Source organism: Haliotis rufescens, unplaced genomic scaffold (assembly GCF_023055435.1).
Source record: "Haliotis rufescens isolate VD_foot unplaced genomic scaffold, xgHalRufe1.0.p SCAF_6, whole genome shotgun sequence".
NCBI classification, from domain to species: Eukaryota; Metazoa; Mollusca; class Gastropoda; order Lepetellida; family Haliotidae; genus Haliotis; species Haliotis rufescens.
The window spans coordinates 51,322,870-51,341,195 of record NW_025964334.1 but is presented as its reverse complement, the minus strand read 5'-3'; the positions used below and the strand labels follow the sequence as shown (position 1 = coordinate 51,341,195).

Genomic DNA, 18,326 nt, shown 5'->3' with positions numbered 1-18,326 from the left:
TTTTGGGGGAAGATATTCAGGCAAGAAGTAGGCATCCCCATGGCACCACCTTAGCTCCCTTTCTGGCTGATCTGTTTCTTTATGCATATAAATCGGATTTTCTGGTCGGATTAGAAAAGTCAAAACAAGGTCCAAGAGGTGAACTTAACCTTCAGGTATATCGATGATTTACTATCGTTCAATAATGATCAAGTAACCAATTCTACTGATGTTCCCACCTGAACAAGAAATGAAAGAGAACAGTGAACGCCCCTCATTTGTTTCATATAAAGATCTATGCATAAATATTCAGGGTGACAAAAGGCTGTGTGATAGGAGGGATGCCTTCTACTTTACAATGGTCATCGTTCCTGTTATGTCAGAAACCTAATGGTTGTGGGTTCGTATCCCGGTTCGCCTCGATTATGTTTCTAGGTTTGTCAGCACCATACCCGTGCTCTTGGGTTTCCCCGAAGTGGTAAACGTCTGACACCTGCATCACTTCGGGCTTTCCTCCAACATTAAGCTGAAACGCCGTGATATAACTGGAATATTGTTAAAAGCGGCGTTAAACCCAACTCACTCACTCACTCACTGTTATGTCGGGGAGTATTCTAGCAGCTCCATCCTTTTGTGTCTACAATCGAGCATGTCCTTTCTACGAAGAGTTCAAAGAGCGTTTTACAACTCATGCTCAAAAGGGTTACAACATTCAAGACCAAAGTGTGAGTGAGTGAGTGATTATGGTTTACGTCGTTTTTAGCAATATTCTAGCAATATCACGGCGGGGGAAACCATAAATGGCCTTCACACATTGTACCTATGTCGGGATTCGAACCCGGGTCTTCGGCGTGACGAGCGAAAGCTTTAACCACTAGGCTACCCGACTGCTCCTTAAGGCCTAAGTAACGCTTTCAAAACGTTTTAAGGTAGACACGTGAGGGAAATTTCATCAAGTACCAAATGATGTCCGATGCAATTCCTTATTTTGATTTGTACCAATGATACCGTGTTTTTCTCAGGTGAACAAACAACATTCCTTTACAAGTGTTTGTGGGTGTCACTGGTGGAGCAGGATACATTGTCCTTTTTTAGAATTCCTGTTTTGCTTGTATGTTGTTTAACGCCGCACTCAGCAATATTCCAGCTATATGACGGCGATCTGTAAATAATCGAGTCTTGACCAGACTATCCAGTGATTGATATCATGAGCATCGATCTACGCTGTTGGGAAATGATGACATGCAAATCAGCGAGACTGACCACCCGATCCCGTTAGTCGCATCTTACGACAAGTATCGTCGCTGTTTTCGGCAAGCATAGGGTTTTTGGTGAATACCTATTCTAACCTGAATCTTCACGGAGATGAGACCTCCTGGTGTTATCACTATTTGATAGACACATGATTGACACATGAAATGGTCGGTATAGAAGTGTCTGATTATGAAACGTGGTACAATGAGTCTCAAGTGTTTTGTTCCGTTCGGGATGATACAGCAAAGGTTGTCCCGTATACCCAACTGATAACGCTCGCCCTTTATTAAGACACATCTCCGCACATAGCCTTCATTCGTAGCCTTACGGGGGAAAGTGACTTATTTCATTGCTGTACCACCGAAATAAACGAATGACCGGAGCTTCAGTCGTGCGTTTGTTGGCGCTCGCAGTTGGATGTTCAGGTACGTTTTGATATATATATTTATATAATTTGGTGGCATACGACATGCATATTTTGTTCCGGATCATATTGTTCATATCATTTGCATGTGCCTCGATATCACACGTGACGATGACTCGTGGTTTTCAGCAACCCATCTTTATCGTAAGATGCGACTTATGGATCCAGTGGATTGGTTGATACATGTCATCGTATCCGAATTAAGTAGATCGCTGCTAATGATGTCAGTCCCCGGATCGTCTGGTTCAGACGTGTATTTATCGTGTTTTAGATGTTTAACGCCGCCCTCAGCAATATACCATCTACATGACGGCGGTCTGTAAATAATCGATTCTTGACCAGGCTATCCAATGATTGACATCATGCGCATCGATTAAAGCAATTGAGATACGATTACATGCATCAACCAAGTCAGCAAGGCTGACCACCCCATTCTGATCCGGACTCTTCACGGGACGCGTATTTACGTCCTATAGCTGATAAAATCCTGAGTGCGGCGTAAAACAAACAAGCCTCAATATCATTACAATATGTTACAATGGTAATTCATATCTACTCGCCTATTCCTCTCATTCTGTGTGCCTATTCCTCTCATTCTCTCGTGAAGACGCCGGGGTAGAATAGGTCTTCAGCAACCCATACTTGCCGTAAAAGGTGACTAACGGGATCCGGTGGTCAGGCTCGCTGACTTGGTTGATGCATATCATCGATCCCAATTGCGTGGATCGATGCTCATGATATTAATCACTGGATTGTCTGGTCCAGACTCGATTATTTACAGACCGCCGTCATATAGCTGGAATATTGCTGAGTGCGGCGTAAACAACAAACCAACCAACCAACCAACCTTTCATTCTGTACGTCGTTTTGGCACATATGTGAAAACATATAGCAAAACTTTTTGTATTAACTAACAAATTCATAACCTATTTACCTTGTTAAAAACTACCTGAAGAACAAGGGAGACAGTTCTATGGACATACAACTTCTTTATTGCAATGAATGCGACGTTTCGGTGTAAACCCGTGAAGATCCGAGTCAGAATAGGTCTGTAGCAACCCATGCTTGCAGTAAAAGGCGACTATGCTTGTCTTAAGAGGCGACTTACGGGATCGCTGACTTTGTTGATGTATGTCATTGTATCCCAGGTGCGTGGATCGATGCCCATGATGCCAATCACAGGATGTTCTGGTCCAGACTCGATTATTTACAGACCGTCGTCATATCACTGAAATATTGCTGAGTGCGGCGATAAACAATAAATAAACAAACGAACAAACAAAACGTTTCGGTGTTCTATTTTTTTAGTATTTATTTATTCAACACTGTTTAACAAATCATAGAATTTAGATTTTATGAGTTAAAAGTTACTACAAGAAGCGTACACGCTCAGATGCATTTAAACACGTTGGATTTACGATCTTTTTATTGTACATGTAAAGTCAATTTCTATTACTAAGAATCAAAATTACTTTTGTTATCTCGACCCTTTATCTGTGAAAGAACTTGATTTACAATTCATATTCCGAAGCTCTTGTTGTCTCGATGGAACAATGTGTGAAGCCTATTTCTGGTGTCTCCAGCCGTGATATTGCTGGAATATTGCTAAAAGAGGCGTAAAACAAAACTCACTCACTCAATCACTCTTTTTGGCTCGAATGTCAAATATTACTTTCAGCTTCATTCTGACGATAGTCCTCCATCTGTTCCTATGTTGATGCCCGCTAATGAGGCTGCTGACGTCCTCATTATAACATTTCTATCCGAATTTGTTCTTTCAGCTGTCAGCGCACAACTTGACTGCATTTTTGAAACCGACTTCTGTCAGTGGACAAAAGATCAAGGACTCGACAAATTTGACTGGATGCTGATAGACCAAATCGTAGTTACTGGACCGAGCGGCAGTACGTCAATATGTTTTTTATTAATAATACAACTGTTCCTACTTAAACTACTATTTCAGCTGCTACAAAACTTTCTATGGCCCTAGTATCTCTGTCCGCAAGCACAAAACCCGGCACGAGTCTTCACTAGTACAAGTTACCACGCACACTCGCATGCACGTTGCAATATAAATGAAATACAAGCGACATTAAACCCCTTTTCAGGTCACCTCGCCTCATATTCTCCTACCGAAATAGCATATGATTTAAAATTGCTATGGAATAACTGATGATTCCAACGACACTTTCCGTTTACTAAGTGACACAGCTAACCAAATTGTCTAAAGCTCTGCATTTCGCAGTGCAGAATGCGTCCCCATGATAGGGTCACTCGTCTTTGTATTGAAACCAAGTTTACCACTGATAAGGATGCTTGATTTAGCACAATACCTTGATTTGTTATGGATTTGTGGTATTACCGTCTGCAGTCTTGAACGTTCACGCCTTGATTTATTATGGATTTGTGGGTTTACCGTCTGCAGTCTTGAATGTTCGCGCCTTGTTTTGTTATGGATTTGTGGGTTTACCGTCTGCAGTCCTGAACGTTCGTGCCTTGATTTGTTATGGATTTGTGGGTTTACCCTCTGCAGTCTTGAGCGTTCACGCCTTGATTTGATATGGATTTGTGGGTTTACCGTCTGCAGTCTTGAACGTTCGCGCCTTGATTTGTTATGGATTTGTGGGTTTACCGTCTGCAGTCCTGAGCGTTCAGGCCGAGCTTTCAACATGAAACATGCACGCCGTGCTATAACTGACCGACTGGTAAGACATGCATTAAAATCCAATCACCCAGACACTGTTGTTTCTGAAGAACTGTCTCTAACGTTGTCCACAGAGGGACACTACGCCTACGTCGATTCTTCCGTTGGTGGATATGGAGACAACGCACAGTTGATCAGCCCGAAGTTGACGATCGCCAAGGGTCAGTCCAAATGTCTCGTCTTCCACTACAACATGTACGGAGAGCACGTCAACGCCCTCAACGTGTACGAGAAGACCAACGAGAAGAAACTCATCTGGACGCGCCATGGCAACATGGGAACCAACTGGATGGAGACAAGAATCAACCTTCCTGAGGCTACAGACTTTCAGGTAGGCAAAGGCTTCTCAAATTGTAAGACTTTGTGTATGATTTACATGCGTACTAGATATATTCGATCCGTGTTAGAATTCATCTTGAGAGGCGACAAATGGAATCGGGTTGATGTATGTCATCATATCCCTATTGTGTAGATTGATGCTCATGATGTCAATCACTGGATTGGCTGGTCCAAACTCGAGTATTTACACGTTAAACAACAAACAAACAAAAACGATTGTGTGTAATGTGATGTTCATCCGTCAATATGACGTCATCGCCTTCGTGACGTCATGGCGTTCTTTGTGTTTGAGCAGTATAAGTAATTTAATGTTTGATTGCGGTTTGAGATGAGCATTTCCTTGGCTGATATAAACTTGCAGTTGAGAAAAGCATATTTACAATTGCTCAATAGCAAGTGACTTTACCACCGGCAGGTTGTGATCGAGGCTGTTAGAGGACAGGGAGAGAAAGGTGTCATCTCCATCGACGACACGAAAATTATCAACGGGCCCTGTTCTCTGCAAGGTAATAATTTTAATAGTTTAATACCTCAACCAAGTGTAAGTAACTTTAATTCTACCAATGTGTTATTAACTCGACTAAGTGTTACTTACTTGATTAACTGTTACTTACCTGAACACTCCTGTTGTTACTTACTCGGCAAAGTATTACCAACTTAAATACCCCTACATGTTAATTACTCGACTAAGTGTTACTAAGGTGTACACAATCGACTAAGTGTTCTTAACTTGAACACTCATAAGCGTTACTTATTCAACTCAACATCTCACTTTCTCGACTAAGTGTTACGTACTCGACTAAGTGTTACTAACTTCAACACGCCTAAATGTTACTTACTCGACAAAGTGTTACTTAATCGACTAAATGTGACCAGCTCGCCCTAAGTGTTATCAACACCTAAGTGTTCCTAACCAGGCTTTATATATATCTGAAATTCTATATTCAACCATCGCTGTATGCGTCTGCCAACCACTTGGCTAAGGTGAACTTAACAACAGGTTGACAATGTTATCCTGACTAAAGAGAATGTGTCACTTTCTCTTTACTGTAACATTTTCCATACCTACAACCATTGTACATACATACACGCCGGCTTTCATTGTTTGTTTGGCGGTGGCGGTCGGGTAGCCTAGTGGTTAAAGCGTTCACTCGTTGATTCACCATTATATGTTTATGACAACAGTATGTTATTTAACAGTTAATATACAACAGCAATTAAACAGTGACACTTTGACAGGACCAGGTGGCACTATAAACAACGGCTTGAGATTAATGAGAAATGGGAAACAAATCATTGGGCTTAGTCACCCTTTCAGATGGTTACAAGGAACAGTACTCTCCACACGGTGGCAGCACTGTGTAATCTGACGCCTGTCCTGTTCTGTATTACTTTAGAACGTGTATAGAGCTATACCGTTAAAATATATGCAATGTTCTCGTGATACCATGATAGCGTCTGTCCCCGCTTTGGTGAGGAGTCCTTGGATGCCGGTACTGACGCCGTGCAGCTTCGAGACCATCAAGGCAGGGGTAACGAATTACGCGTTGTGATTGACAAGTTCTGAGCCTCTCATAGACAGCTTTGATCTGAGGACATTAAACTGATTTAATTGTCAACATGATCCCATTCCTCATTGCCAGCGATGTTCGCGGAATGTTAAACCAGTTTCGTAGAAGTCCTTATCTCGGCTTTACAAACCATTCTCCACAGCTGCTTTTCCAATGGAAATAGTTTCCGACTAGATCTTGTTTGGGAACAGATGGAAGTTTGACAGACCAAGATCAGGACAATTAAGTGGACGAAGAAGGAGTTTAAAGCCATGGCTTGTAGTCATGGCAATGACTGATTTGTACACTGGCGCATTGTACTGATGGAAGAGCACGCAGTTTGTGTGGTTCCCGCGTCTCTTGGTCTTACTTCCATCCTAATTGCCTCAGTGGTGCAGCATACTATGCTCCGTTTACTGTCTGTCCCAGAACAAGGAGACCGCCTCCGTGGTCTAGTGGTAGAGCGTCCGCCCGGAGAGCGGAAGGTCCGGGTTCGATCCCCGGCCGCGAAATACCAAAAGACGTTACTTGTTGTTACCCTGTCTTGCGCTCGGCATTAAGGGCCTAAAACAAGGACAAGGTCGGTTCGGAGTCAGTTTACTGTGTCAGAGTGGGGTATGCATGTCAAAGCTGCGGCATGGTATCTCAGTGAGCTAGCAATATAAATCGGCATCAGTCCAGAGTAGTACAAGCAGCCACACAAACGCACACACGTACATGCACGTCGCTATATAAGTGCAATAATCTTAGGCGCGACGTTGAACCCAATTTCACTCACCTCACCAGAACAAGGATGTCATAACCTTTTAAGTTGATCAGATGGGACAGTCAGGCTGTGGTGATGACAAATGCTTCCACTGTATTGACTGCTGTTTGGGTCAGGATGGAAGTGGTGTAGCAAGGTTTCATCAATAATCACAAATCGTTGCAAGAATATTTATCGTACAGCTAGATTATCACGCGACAGGGTGTGCATGGCACGTTTTTGATCAGGTGTCAGAAGCTTGGGAACTCGACGAACTGATGCTTTTTTCATTGGCAACATTTCTGTCTCAATGGAATGTACTCTCTCCTGGGAAATGCCCACTGAACTAACAATATGAAGCTTAGTCAATCTCCGGTCAGTCATCACTATATCGAGGATTCTCTGGATCGTTTCTGGTGTGGCTGACGTCACAGGCCTTCCAGAAGGGTGTCGCCTTCAAGGCTCTCATTGCCATGCATATAATCTGCTGCCCACATGTTTTCATAGGCACAGGAAGGGGCATCCTTCCCTAGCGGTGTACTCATATCTTCATTAATGGCTTTAAGTGTTAAGGTCTCTTTAAATACGGATATAAATGTTGCTCTAGTGACGCCGACGAAAGCTAAGCCTCCGTCAGCAACAACTCCAGGCAGCAGTACATTAACTACATCAACTACTCTGAGGAGGTCCACTGTTCAACAATGTAGGTATACATTTTTTTAACTTTCACTTTCCCACACTTAGAGTCAGCTGAATGCGCGTGATGCAGATCTTAGACGTTTATCACTGAGGGGAACTACGAACACGGGTATGGTGCTGACAAATCTAGAAACATCAACGGGGTGACCCGGAATTCCAACCCATAATCATAGGTTTCTGGGGGTGAGGGGTGAGTGGAGGCGGAGGCTGTTTGCTGCAGTCGTCTGCAGTGCCTCAATTCTATATGCAGATCCGCAAGAAGTCAAGTTCTGGCCGCGTCAAACCCGTGCTCGTGGATTTCAAGTGGTATACGTCTACGACCGGCATCATATGAAGCACCTACACACCGAAAACCAGCCAACTACATTTACATATTTATTAATCTTTAGATTTTGTATTTATTTAGTCCTGTTACGAATCAAATAGCCGTCATATAGCTGAAATATTGCCTAGTGCGGCGTTGAACAACAAACAAACAACACGTAGTATTATTATTCGTTAAATGTTATTGATCCGTTTTGCAGAAGGGTTGATGTTTCACCGGTTTCAGCGTCCAAGCCTGTCACCTGCAGTTTTGACAACGATATGTGCACCTGGATTCAAATGAAGAACGACGACTTCGACTGGACGCGATATCAGGGATCCACATCATCCATGGGGTCGGGGCCCCAGAGGGACCACACAGCAGGCAGTATGTAACACAATCCACCCGACAAACAATACAAAATGTATTATGATGATGATAACAATATAAGTACTACAACCTCAACAACACCACTACCCCTTATACTACCACAACAACACTACTAATGATAATACTTATACCACTTCTGCTGGGGCGGTCGGGTAGCCTAGTGGTTAAAGCGTTCGCTCGTCACGCCGAAGACCCGGGCTCGATTCCCGACATGGGTACAATGTGTAAAGCCCATTTCTGGTGTCCCCCGCCGTGATACTGCTGGAATATTGCTAAAATCGGCGTAAAACCATACTCACTGGTATTGTGATACCACTTCTGCTGCTAAATGAAATAAGAAGGTGAGGTGAGGTGAGTTTAACGTCGCGTCCAAGATTACTGCACTTATATAGCGACGTGCATTCACGTGTGTGTGTGGCTGCTTGTACTAGACCGGACTGATGCCGATTTATAGTGCTAGCTCACTGAGATACCATGTCGTAGTTTAACATGAATACCCCACTCAGACACAGTATACTGACTCCGAGCTGACCAGTCCTTAACCCTCAATTCCGAGTGCCAGACAGGGTAACAACAAGTACCATCTTTTAACGTCTTTTGGTATGACCGGCCGGGGATCGAACTCCGGACCTTCCCCTCTCCAGGCGGACGATCTACCACTAGACCACGGAGGCGGTCATGAAATAAGAATCAAATAGCTTACAATGTGTGCATCAGGCTTTGAGTATTCACGTGTTTTTTTGTCTTTTTGGTGTATATTGCTGTGATATGTATTGACTCATCTATTGCCAGCCTTAAGAGGAGAGGCGACTACACTGGACCGGGGACCCGTGAAGATCCGTCTCATCAGGAGCCCATGCTTGCCGTAAAAGGCGACCATGCTTGTGGTGAGAGGCGGCTTACGGGATCGGGTTGTCAGGCTCGCTGATTTGGTTGATGCATGTCATCGTATCCCAATTGCGTGGATTGATGCTCATGATGTCAATGACTGGATGGTCTAATGCAATAGTGGTAAAACTATTAGCAGTGCGAAAGTAGATAGTTTTATCTTCCCACAATGTAGACCGTTTAACATTTGACGTGATGACAAATACCTCCACCATGACCTATGTTCATCCTGAGAGATTCATGTTTGTTGAAGGGGTTGTCTATGGACGTCAAAGAATGAAATAGAAGTGATGATCATTATCAAATATATTAGTCTGTCATCAAATCGATAATAGAGTGGCATCGATTGTAATTATTGATATTTCAACTTGTCAAAAATGTATTGGCAACGATTCGATACACCTCGGCTCTTTTGATTGTCTGTCCTCGTGCGTCTATGGCGTGGACCGTTGGTCTTGCTTTGACTCAGCTCTTTGGCTTGTGCAGACAACGAGCATGATATGATAGTCAATTGGCCACCAGAGGAAAAGAGGCTTAGTTGAGACATTCGTTCCCACTTTTTCCTGTATACCTTAAACCTGTTCTGTTGCATAATGAGGTATCTGTATACAATTTTCATTGGGTAGTAGGCTTGCAAGTGTGTGCGTGAATTTTCAGGGGGTCAAAATTGCATAAATTGAAGGAAAAATGCATAATTTGACAACATTGGCTGTAACATTTATATAAAGCCATTAAACTATCCAAATTATGTCTTTTTGTACAGGTAATATGTTCGGTTATCTGAATTTGGCAAACATTTTGTTTCATTTGACTGTTATTGTAGTTCTCATTGAAAACATTGATAAAAATCATTTATGCAATAGGACTGCTTTATGGTACACAAGAAAATGTGGTAACGAAAATGTTGTTTTCTGGTGTCCCTCGCCGTAGTATTGCTGGAATATTGCTAAAATCGGCGTAAGACCATACTCACTAACTTGTACACCGTTATTCACGGATTGATTTCAATCCTGTTTGTTTCAGATGGATTTTACCTTTACGCAGAGGCGAGTGGACATACGTCAAACAAGACAGCCAGAATTCAGAGCAAGACCATCACCCCTCGCATGGTGACCAAGTGTCTGTCCTTCTGGTACCACATGCACGGCGACCACATCGGCACACTCAACGCTTACATCAAGTCCACCCCCACCATCGGTAGCCCGGTGTGGACCAAGACAGGAGCCCAGGGATTGAACTGGAACCAAGCACAGATCACCGTATCCAGAGGGCACACGCCATATTCAGTAAGTAGAAGACATCGCATGATTATGGGTTCAAGGGATTTTAGTAGTAGTAGTGGCAGTAGTAGTAGTAGTAGTCGTTGTAGTTGTTGTTGTAGTAGTATTGGCATTGGTAGTATTGGCAGTAGCATTTATCTTGGAATTAGTCGCAAAAGCAGTAGTAGTAGGAGCTACTAATAGCAGTAGTGGTAGTGGTGGAGGTGGAGGTGGTGATAGTAGTAGTAGTAGTAGTAGTAGTAGTAGTAATAGTAGTAGTAGTAGTAGTTGTAATACAACTGCTACGGCTACTATTAATGATGCCAAAACTACTAATACTGTTACTACTACTGCAATTCTACGACTGCGCACTACTGCTACTGCTACTAATGCTACTGTTACTACAACTTTTATTGGCTACTGCTACTGCCACTACTACTACTGCTACTGCTACTGCTACTACTACTGATCCTGCTCCTATACTGCTACTGTTACTGCTACTGCTACTACTGCTACTACTGCCACTACTTCTACTGCTACTGCTACTACTACTGCTACTACTGCCACTACTACTACTGCTTTTACTACTACTTATACTGGCTACTGCTACTTCTACTAATATTACTAATACTATTACTATTACGACTAGCACTGTTATTACTACTACCATATCTACTACTGCTACTTCAACTGCTACTATTGTGTTCATTACTTGTAACTTAGTGAACCTTATTTTGCTATTTTGAAAAGTTGTTGAAATGTTCAAATATTGTTGCAGGTTGTCATTGAAGCTGTGGCTGCTAACGGGTATGGGGGAGACATTGCTATTGATGACGTGGGTTTGGCAGATGGAGCATGTACAGGTACATTAAATAGAAGTTCAATTCTACTGATGACTATCCGCCATCATTAAATATAAATTCATGCGATAAGGATATTGATGGTTTTATTCATTTCTTTGGGTTACGATGACCTAAGGTCATGTTCCCATATTTTACGAATTTGGAAGGAATAGAAAAGGATAAAAGTTTAATGTTACTTTCATAAATAAAAACGCCCAAACCCTTTCTATTATCATAAGAAATTCCTCCAAAAATAACACTCAATAGTACGATTCAGCCTATGTCAAAAGTATCTGTTTTTGAATCACAATGAAATAGTGATGATACCAGGTTTTCGCAAGAAATCGAGCGTATCATGCCCCACCAGTGGCACCAGTCACAAACACTTTCAAGGGCAAGTCAATTGTTCACCTGAAGAAAAACCGGGAACATATGTATGACATATAGAAGACAACTAAATTACTGGTTTGTGTGACACCCAACTCACTCACCAACTCAATCGCTTTTTCTTTAGTACCGACTGTCCACAGCGCTGTCCACCCAGGTCAGGTCGTCAGGAAATGTGACTTCGAAGATAAGGCAATCTGTGGCTACACCCAGGACAAGACGGACACCTTTGACTGGACGTGGACGGCACATACAACGACCAGCTACGGCACAGGACCTAGCAACGACCATACATACGGAACAACAAGTGGTAGGTAACTGTGAGGTGAAGAAACTAGGATTCCATTCCCAGATTCGCCCTGTAGGTTTCAGCACCATGCCTTGGCAGTGTGTTTCACCAAAGTGGTAAACGTCAAAAACTGGAATATTGTTGGCGTTGAACCAAACTCACTCACTCTTGGTCGTCTACGAGATATTGACATTATGGGTCTGATAGTTCTGGAATGATATACCGCGTTAACGGCAACTAAGTTTTCAAAGTTTTATCTTTTTCGTTATAGTTTGAGAAGGAAAGTCCGTGATAGGAAGTGTTTTTTGAACATGTAATTTGAACATGCAATTTCAATATGGAATCATTTTCGATATACATGTTAAAAAAAATAACCATATAAAATGCAGCTGACATCGTAGAGTAGGGGGGCACGGGTGGCCCAGTCGTCTAAGGCGCCGCGATTCGCTGTGCAGAGCTGCGTCCCTTGGCCAGAAACCTATGATTGTGGGTTCGAATCCCGGTTCGCCCCGATTATGTTTCTAGGTTTGTCAGCACCATACCCGTGGGTTTCACCGAAGTGGTAAACGTCTGATACCTACATCACTCCGGGCTTTCCTCCCACATTAAGCTGACACGCCGTGATATAACTTGAATACTGTAAAAGCGGCGTTAAAACCAACTCACTCACTCACTCGTAGAATAGCGTTAAGATACAACCGAGGCACAGGACCCAGCGACCATACTTACGGAACATCAAGCGGTAGGTATTTGTGAAGTTATCAAGATTCTTGGACCGATGACAGCGTGAGTCATATTGTGTCAATACAGTAAACTACGGTTATAACGAACTCAAAGGGACCACTAATTTTAGTTCGTAATAACCGTAGTTCGTTATAAGCATACTTACAGCATATATACAAGAAATGACTAGGACTAAAAAAATAAGTTCGTTATATATGTCAGTTCTTTATAAGCGTGTTCGTTATAACCGTAGTTTACTGTACTTTCAGTCAAAGAAGTCTCTCTATTAAATACCTTCTCTGTCCCTATCATCGACATGGACCGGCGTCTGTGTCGGTACTATTGGGTTTCACAATCTGAGGTCTACATCAACTCAAGGTGTTCCCCCTCACCAAGATGCCACTCCTTGATAAAATTTAAATACTGTTCAAAACTCACGCACACGTGGAAGGATTCCCGCCCGGATGATAACGTTGTAGAACTGATGGTTATGAAATGATGTAATCAAGTTAACGCATGTTTATTTCATTTTAAAAAGTTTACGCTCACCTTTTCGATAATACCTGGTGTCAGCACCATGTTATAGTGATTCATAAACACATGCTCATGAATACAGTCGGAATCTTAAAATCAACTCTGATTTTATAAAGATTTCTTGTGGCTGTGGAAATGATTTTCTCTCTTATATTTAGGAATCTGTAACTTGAACGTGTAGTTAAGAGTAAAGGTCAATTGCGATAAACGTGGACAATTATATCATTATAAAATTCAGCTGACGTCGTATATTAATATTCGAGACAACTAGTGGAGATACAGAGACGAATATCACCACGAGACGATATTCATTTAGGGCCTACTCCATAACAAGCATATACACCTTGGTCTCACTTGATAACAAATATTTTTTTCGTGATAACCGAGATTCAGGATAACCAGAGTGAACAGAGTGTTTTCATCTATTTTCGTTCAGGGCATTATCTGTTCACTGAAGCATCTTCCCGTAGACAGGGAGACAAAGCACGCATCTTGACGCCGGTCTATTATGACAGACAGGCAATGTGCGCCCAGTTCTACTACCACATGTACGGGGCTACAATGGGAACTTTCAACGCCTATGCTGAGGTATGTCAAATTCATATTTTCATGGTGTTTCTCCGAAGTATTTTTATATGAGTATCGGGTGATCCTGACATTAATTTTCTTGTATTTTTAAAAGAATATGATCTCACGTATTTTGTCAAAGTTATATATGTCCTATTCATAGAATACGTATTCTGAAATGACCTGTAATTATATTATCCCCATACGGTCATATTTATGTATGTATATGTGTAACCTTTAAAACTCGTTTTGCAGGTCGGAAATAGCACAGGTCGACCATTATTTTCACGTCAGGGTAACCAGGGCAACAAATGGATAGTTGGTCAGGCAACAATCCCAACATCCACTGCAACTTCCGCTTTAGGATACCGGGTGCGTATTCTACAGCACCTCCCCCACCCCCATAACGCATCCAAGATTATTGCACTTACATAGCGATGTGCATGCACGTGTGTGTGTGTGTGTGTGTGTGTGTGTGTGTGTGTGTGTGTGTGTGTGTGTGTGTGTGTCTGCTTGTACTTGTCCTGATGCCGATTTATAGTGCTAGCCCACAGAGATACCATGCGGCCGTTTAACATGAATACCCCACTCAGACTCAGTATATTGACTCTGAGCCGAACAGTCCGTGTTTTAGCCCCTTAAAGCCAAGCGCAAGACCGGGTAACAGCAAATAACATCTTTATCGTCCTGTGGTATGACGCGCCCGGGGATCGAACACACGACCTATCGATCTCCGCGCAGACGCTTTATCCACTTGACCACGAAGGCGTTCCTGCACTAGGAACTAATATATAAGCGGCAATTCATGTAGAATCAGAAATAATGGTCATATTACGGTTTCACACATTTTATCACTGAATCTTCAATGTCTGGCAATAAGAAATTGCATTCATCAAAATATATAACGTGTGGCTAAGGTCTTATAACAACAATTACCAGGGCGATAATAATAAATACTTTATATGGTATTTAGATGATGTTTGAAGGCGTCCTAGGCGCAAGCTTCAGATCAGATATAGCACTGGACGATGTCAGTTTCACCGTGGGTGCATGTTCGATTCCTGGTAAGTTAACATTTGTACGAAAAGATTTCACCTACCAGTTTCCATTTAAGCTACTGCAGCACATGGTATACAGAGGACTTCACTCTACTGATATATAATAGATGGACACAATGATTGACCAGATTGATCTTAACCCCTGATACCTGACTATTCACATTTCTTTCTTCATAGGGGACAGCTGTCACTGTCCGGTTCCCGGTGCCTGGTCCATAATTATCGTTGTAATATGTGCCCTCTGGAAATTGAAATTTGTCTCAGTGTGATAATTGTACTTAATTTTTAGATTGGCCTTCAATAGAGTGTGGTACTTTCGGTTTTTTCCCAACTGATGTTTGTCAGTTCAAGTCGGGATTGTGTATGCTATTTAAAGCTGAACGAGCACTATTGTGTGTCTGTACGGGGAATTAGTTCTCTGTCACTTTCTTCATCTACAGGCGACTGCACATTCGAATCTGATCTGTGTACCTGGGAGAACACTGCCATGGGAGATCAGTTTGACTGGACTGAGGACGACGGTGGGACGCCCAGTTCCTTTACTGGACCTTCTGTTGACCACACCCTCGTCACGCCAGAAGGTGAGCAGCCGAATATTTCATATACAAATCATGTCATTATTATTTAATGATGGTGAAGTGAATAAGGTGAAGGTCCGACCATTCACTGAACGTATATTTACCACCACCTTTCTCAAAAGCCGAAATGACACGATTATCAAACCGACGTTTAAATCTTCATGTCATGATCACCGTCATTCAACAATGTTGCCGACTTCAACGGTCTTAGAATATTTTTATTTTTTAAAAGTATTTTACTTTAACAGTGTTTCTTCAGCGTGGGTTCTTGAAGTTTTTTGGGTTTTTTAAAACTTTTTTATTGTTCCCAGAGTTGTAGATTAATACAGTATTCCGTCAAAGACATATTTCGGATTAAATTAAAAAATTTAAAAATTAAAGGGTTGGAAACCAACATTGTCCTGTTTAAAACCAAAACGGTTGCAACACACAATCAGACTCAAACATATCATGTATCAACAGAGAGCTATGAATCAAATGCTGAGAATAAAGGTGACCATTTTTGTTAAAGTTATTTTTGTCATCCTTTTTTATAGCAATACATTTCTCGATTGAATATATGTTTTTAAATAGTTTTAAAAGTATATCTATTTTCGGTTTGGTTCCTTTAATTCCACTTACATGTATATGCCTTTTTCCCAATAAAACTACATGATTGATTAAAGTAGTAAAGTAGTTAGAACCTAACCTAATAAGATATTTTGTCAAATTTTTTTGGGTGAAAGATAATTGTTAAGCCAAAGTTCGAGATCATTCCAAAATTGTGTAGTTTCATTACATTCCCAAAAGACATGGCTGACGTCCTCATTGACAGCATTACAAAAGCTACAAACACTGTTGTCCACAAGATTAATTGTTATTAGTTCCTTCTTTGTGTAGATAATTCCATGTAGAATCTGTAATGAAAATCTAAAAGTTGTACATCCTTCAGTTTATATCTATAAACAGTAAATATTGTTTTCCAATTAAAATCACAGTGAAAAATTGATTGCCATTTATCACAAACTTTAAGATTATTTTCTTTTGATATTAGTTTATCATAAAAGATTCTAGCGCCTTTTACAGGCTTCATCAGATCACTTAAGCAACTGTTTATATACAAATTCTGTAAAATTATTTTTCTAGTTTTCTTGATTGTTGTTTTCCATGATTCTGGTATATTGAAGGTTACATATCTATAATCTAATATTGTACCTTTTATCGGATATTTTAGTTTCAGTTCTTCAAATGACATCCATCCGTTTTCATTGCATATATCTTTAATTGAGAAAAATCCACTATTAGCCCATTGCTTTATGTAGTATGTTGCTTGTTTGAAGTTGTGGTTGAGCCATAATGGTTGGGGACAAAATTTCTTCTATATTATCAACGTTAATCATATTTTTTTTACAAAAATTGTTCCAAGCTTTCAATACATCTTTCCAGTATGGGTTTTAAACAAAAGATTGCTTGTCAACATTGGCACCCAAATATAGTATATCTTTAATTGGGATATTACAAGGGTTACTATATGTTGTTTTTTAATCTGAGTGAAGAGAGTTTTAGTGCGTCAATAAAGGCTCTAATGTTTATCATGCGTAATCCACCTTCCTCATATTTTCTTGTCAAAGTGCTCCTTTTGATTTTGTCTTTTTTATTATTCCAGATAAAATTGTAAAATATTTTGTCAAGTGACAAGACAAAGTCCTCAGGAGGTTTAGGTAGTATCGAAAATATATGAACTAGTTTTGACAATGCTAAAGTTTTTATGACTGTAACTATTATCGTTAGATTTCTTTTTCTCAATTTGCAAGCAATGTATCTATTTCTTCTAGCTTTCTTTTTGTATTGATTACCCAGAGTTCACTTAAGTTTGAATTAAACATAATTCCTAATACTTCAAATTGTGCCATTTGTCTTGACATAAACGATCATTGCTACCCGCTTTTGAGCCTATCCATATTGCTTTTGTCTTGTCTACATTAATTTTTAAGCCAGACATTTTGTAGAATTCATTTAGTGTTTCTATAGCTGCATATACGCTTTCATCTTTGCCATTTAGAAATAATTCGTATCATCAGCATATTACACAAGTTTGTATTCTTTGTCATTGACTGTAATCCCTTCAATTTTATTATTATTTCCAATCATACATCCTAGGATTTCAGCTACTAGGAGAAAAATATATGGCGACAATGGGTGTCCTTATCGACAGCCTCTTTCATTTGTAAAAAAATCTGAAATATGCCCATTTTGTATTATGCTTGATGTGGTATCGTAAGTTATCATTTCTGGTCCAAATCCATATTTGTGTAAAACTTTATTTATAAATTGTTTTGATACTGTATCAAATGCCTTTTCAAAATCGATCAGCAGAAGTAATCCTGGTTTATTTTGTCTTTTTGATTCAAAGATAATATCATATAACAACCTTGTGTTTTCTGAAATAGATCTTCTTGGAATAAATCCTGTTTGATTATTATGAATGAGCAATTCCAATGTTGATTTTATAATTCCTCTTTTCATTGTCATACTTATTTTGTTATTAGCAGAAGTACTTTTTATCTGTAAATCCAGAATTTTAGTTCTTTCCAGAAAACCTTTACAATTTCAATAGGAAAGCCATCGATCCCGGGACTTTTATTGTTTTCACGCTAATAAGTTTTCATTTGGTTGCCTAATGTTGGAGTCTCTAAATTTGTTAAATTTTCGTAACTTCTGTCATCTTCTGTGGGTTCTTGAAGTTGTTGATCCTGCATTTTTGCAAAATGTAAAAGTTTAGGTCAACTGCCAAATTGTATTGAAACAGATGATATATCACGTCGGGTCAGTCA

General features: G+C 40.7%; 1 protein-coding gene across 6 annotated transcripts in view; it reads left to right on the top strand.

Annotated features, from left to right (window-relative positions):
* Positions 1 to 1,502: 1,502 nt before the first annotated feature.
* The window catches only part of LOC124126378 (MAM and LDL-receptor class A domain-containing protein 1-like), a 31,303-nt gene continuing 14,479 nt past the window's right edge, over positions 1,503 to 18,326 (top strand). For 5 of the 6 annotated variants that reach the window (XM_048386357.1, XM_048386358.1, XM_048386359.1 and 2 more), the window contains exons 1-13: positions 1,503 to 1,658; positions 3,439 to 3,561; positions 4,436 to 4,692; positions 5,116 to 5,206; positions 7,603 to 7,698; positions 8,245 to 8,385; positions 10,300 to 10,562; positions 11,314 to 11,398; positions 11,892 to 12,074; positions 13,747 to 13,898; positions 14,133 to 14,249; positions 14,851 to 14,941; positions 15,376 to 15,516. In XM_048386357.1, the coding sequence (XP_048242314.1) occupies positions 1,607 to 1,658; positions 3,439 to 3,561; positions 4,436 to 4,692; positions 5,116 to 5,206; positions 7,603 to 7,698; positions 8,245 to 8,385; positions 10,300 to 10,562; positions 11,314 to 11,398; positions 11,892 to 12,074; positions 13,747 to 13,898; positions 14,133 to 14,249; positions 14,851 to 14,941; positions 15,376 to 15,516 (1,792 nt within the window). In that variant the 5' untranslated portion in view covers positions 1,503 to 1,606. The remainder of the gene's footprint in view (positions 1,659 to 3,438; positions 3,562 to 4,435; positions 4,693 to 5,115; positions 5,207 to 7,602; positions 7,699 to 8,244; positions 8,386 to 10,299; positions 10,563 to 11,313; positions 11,399 to 11,891; positions 12,075 to 13,746; positions 13,899 to 14,132; positions 14,250 to 14,850; positions 14,942 to 15,375; positions 15,517 to 18,326) is intronic. The other variant, XM_048386356.1, reaches the window with a different exon arrangement.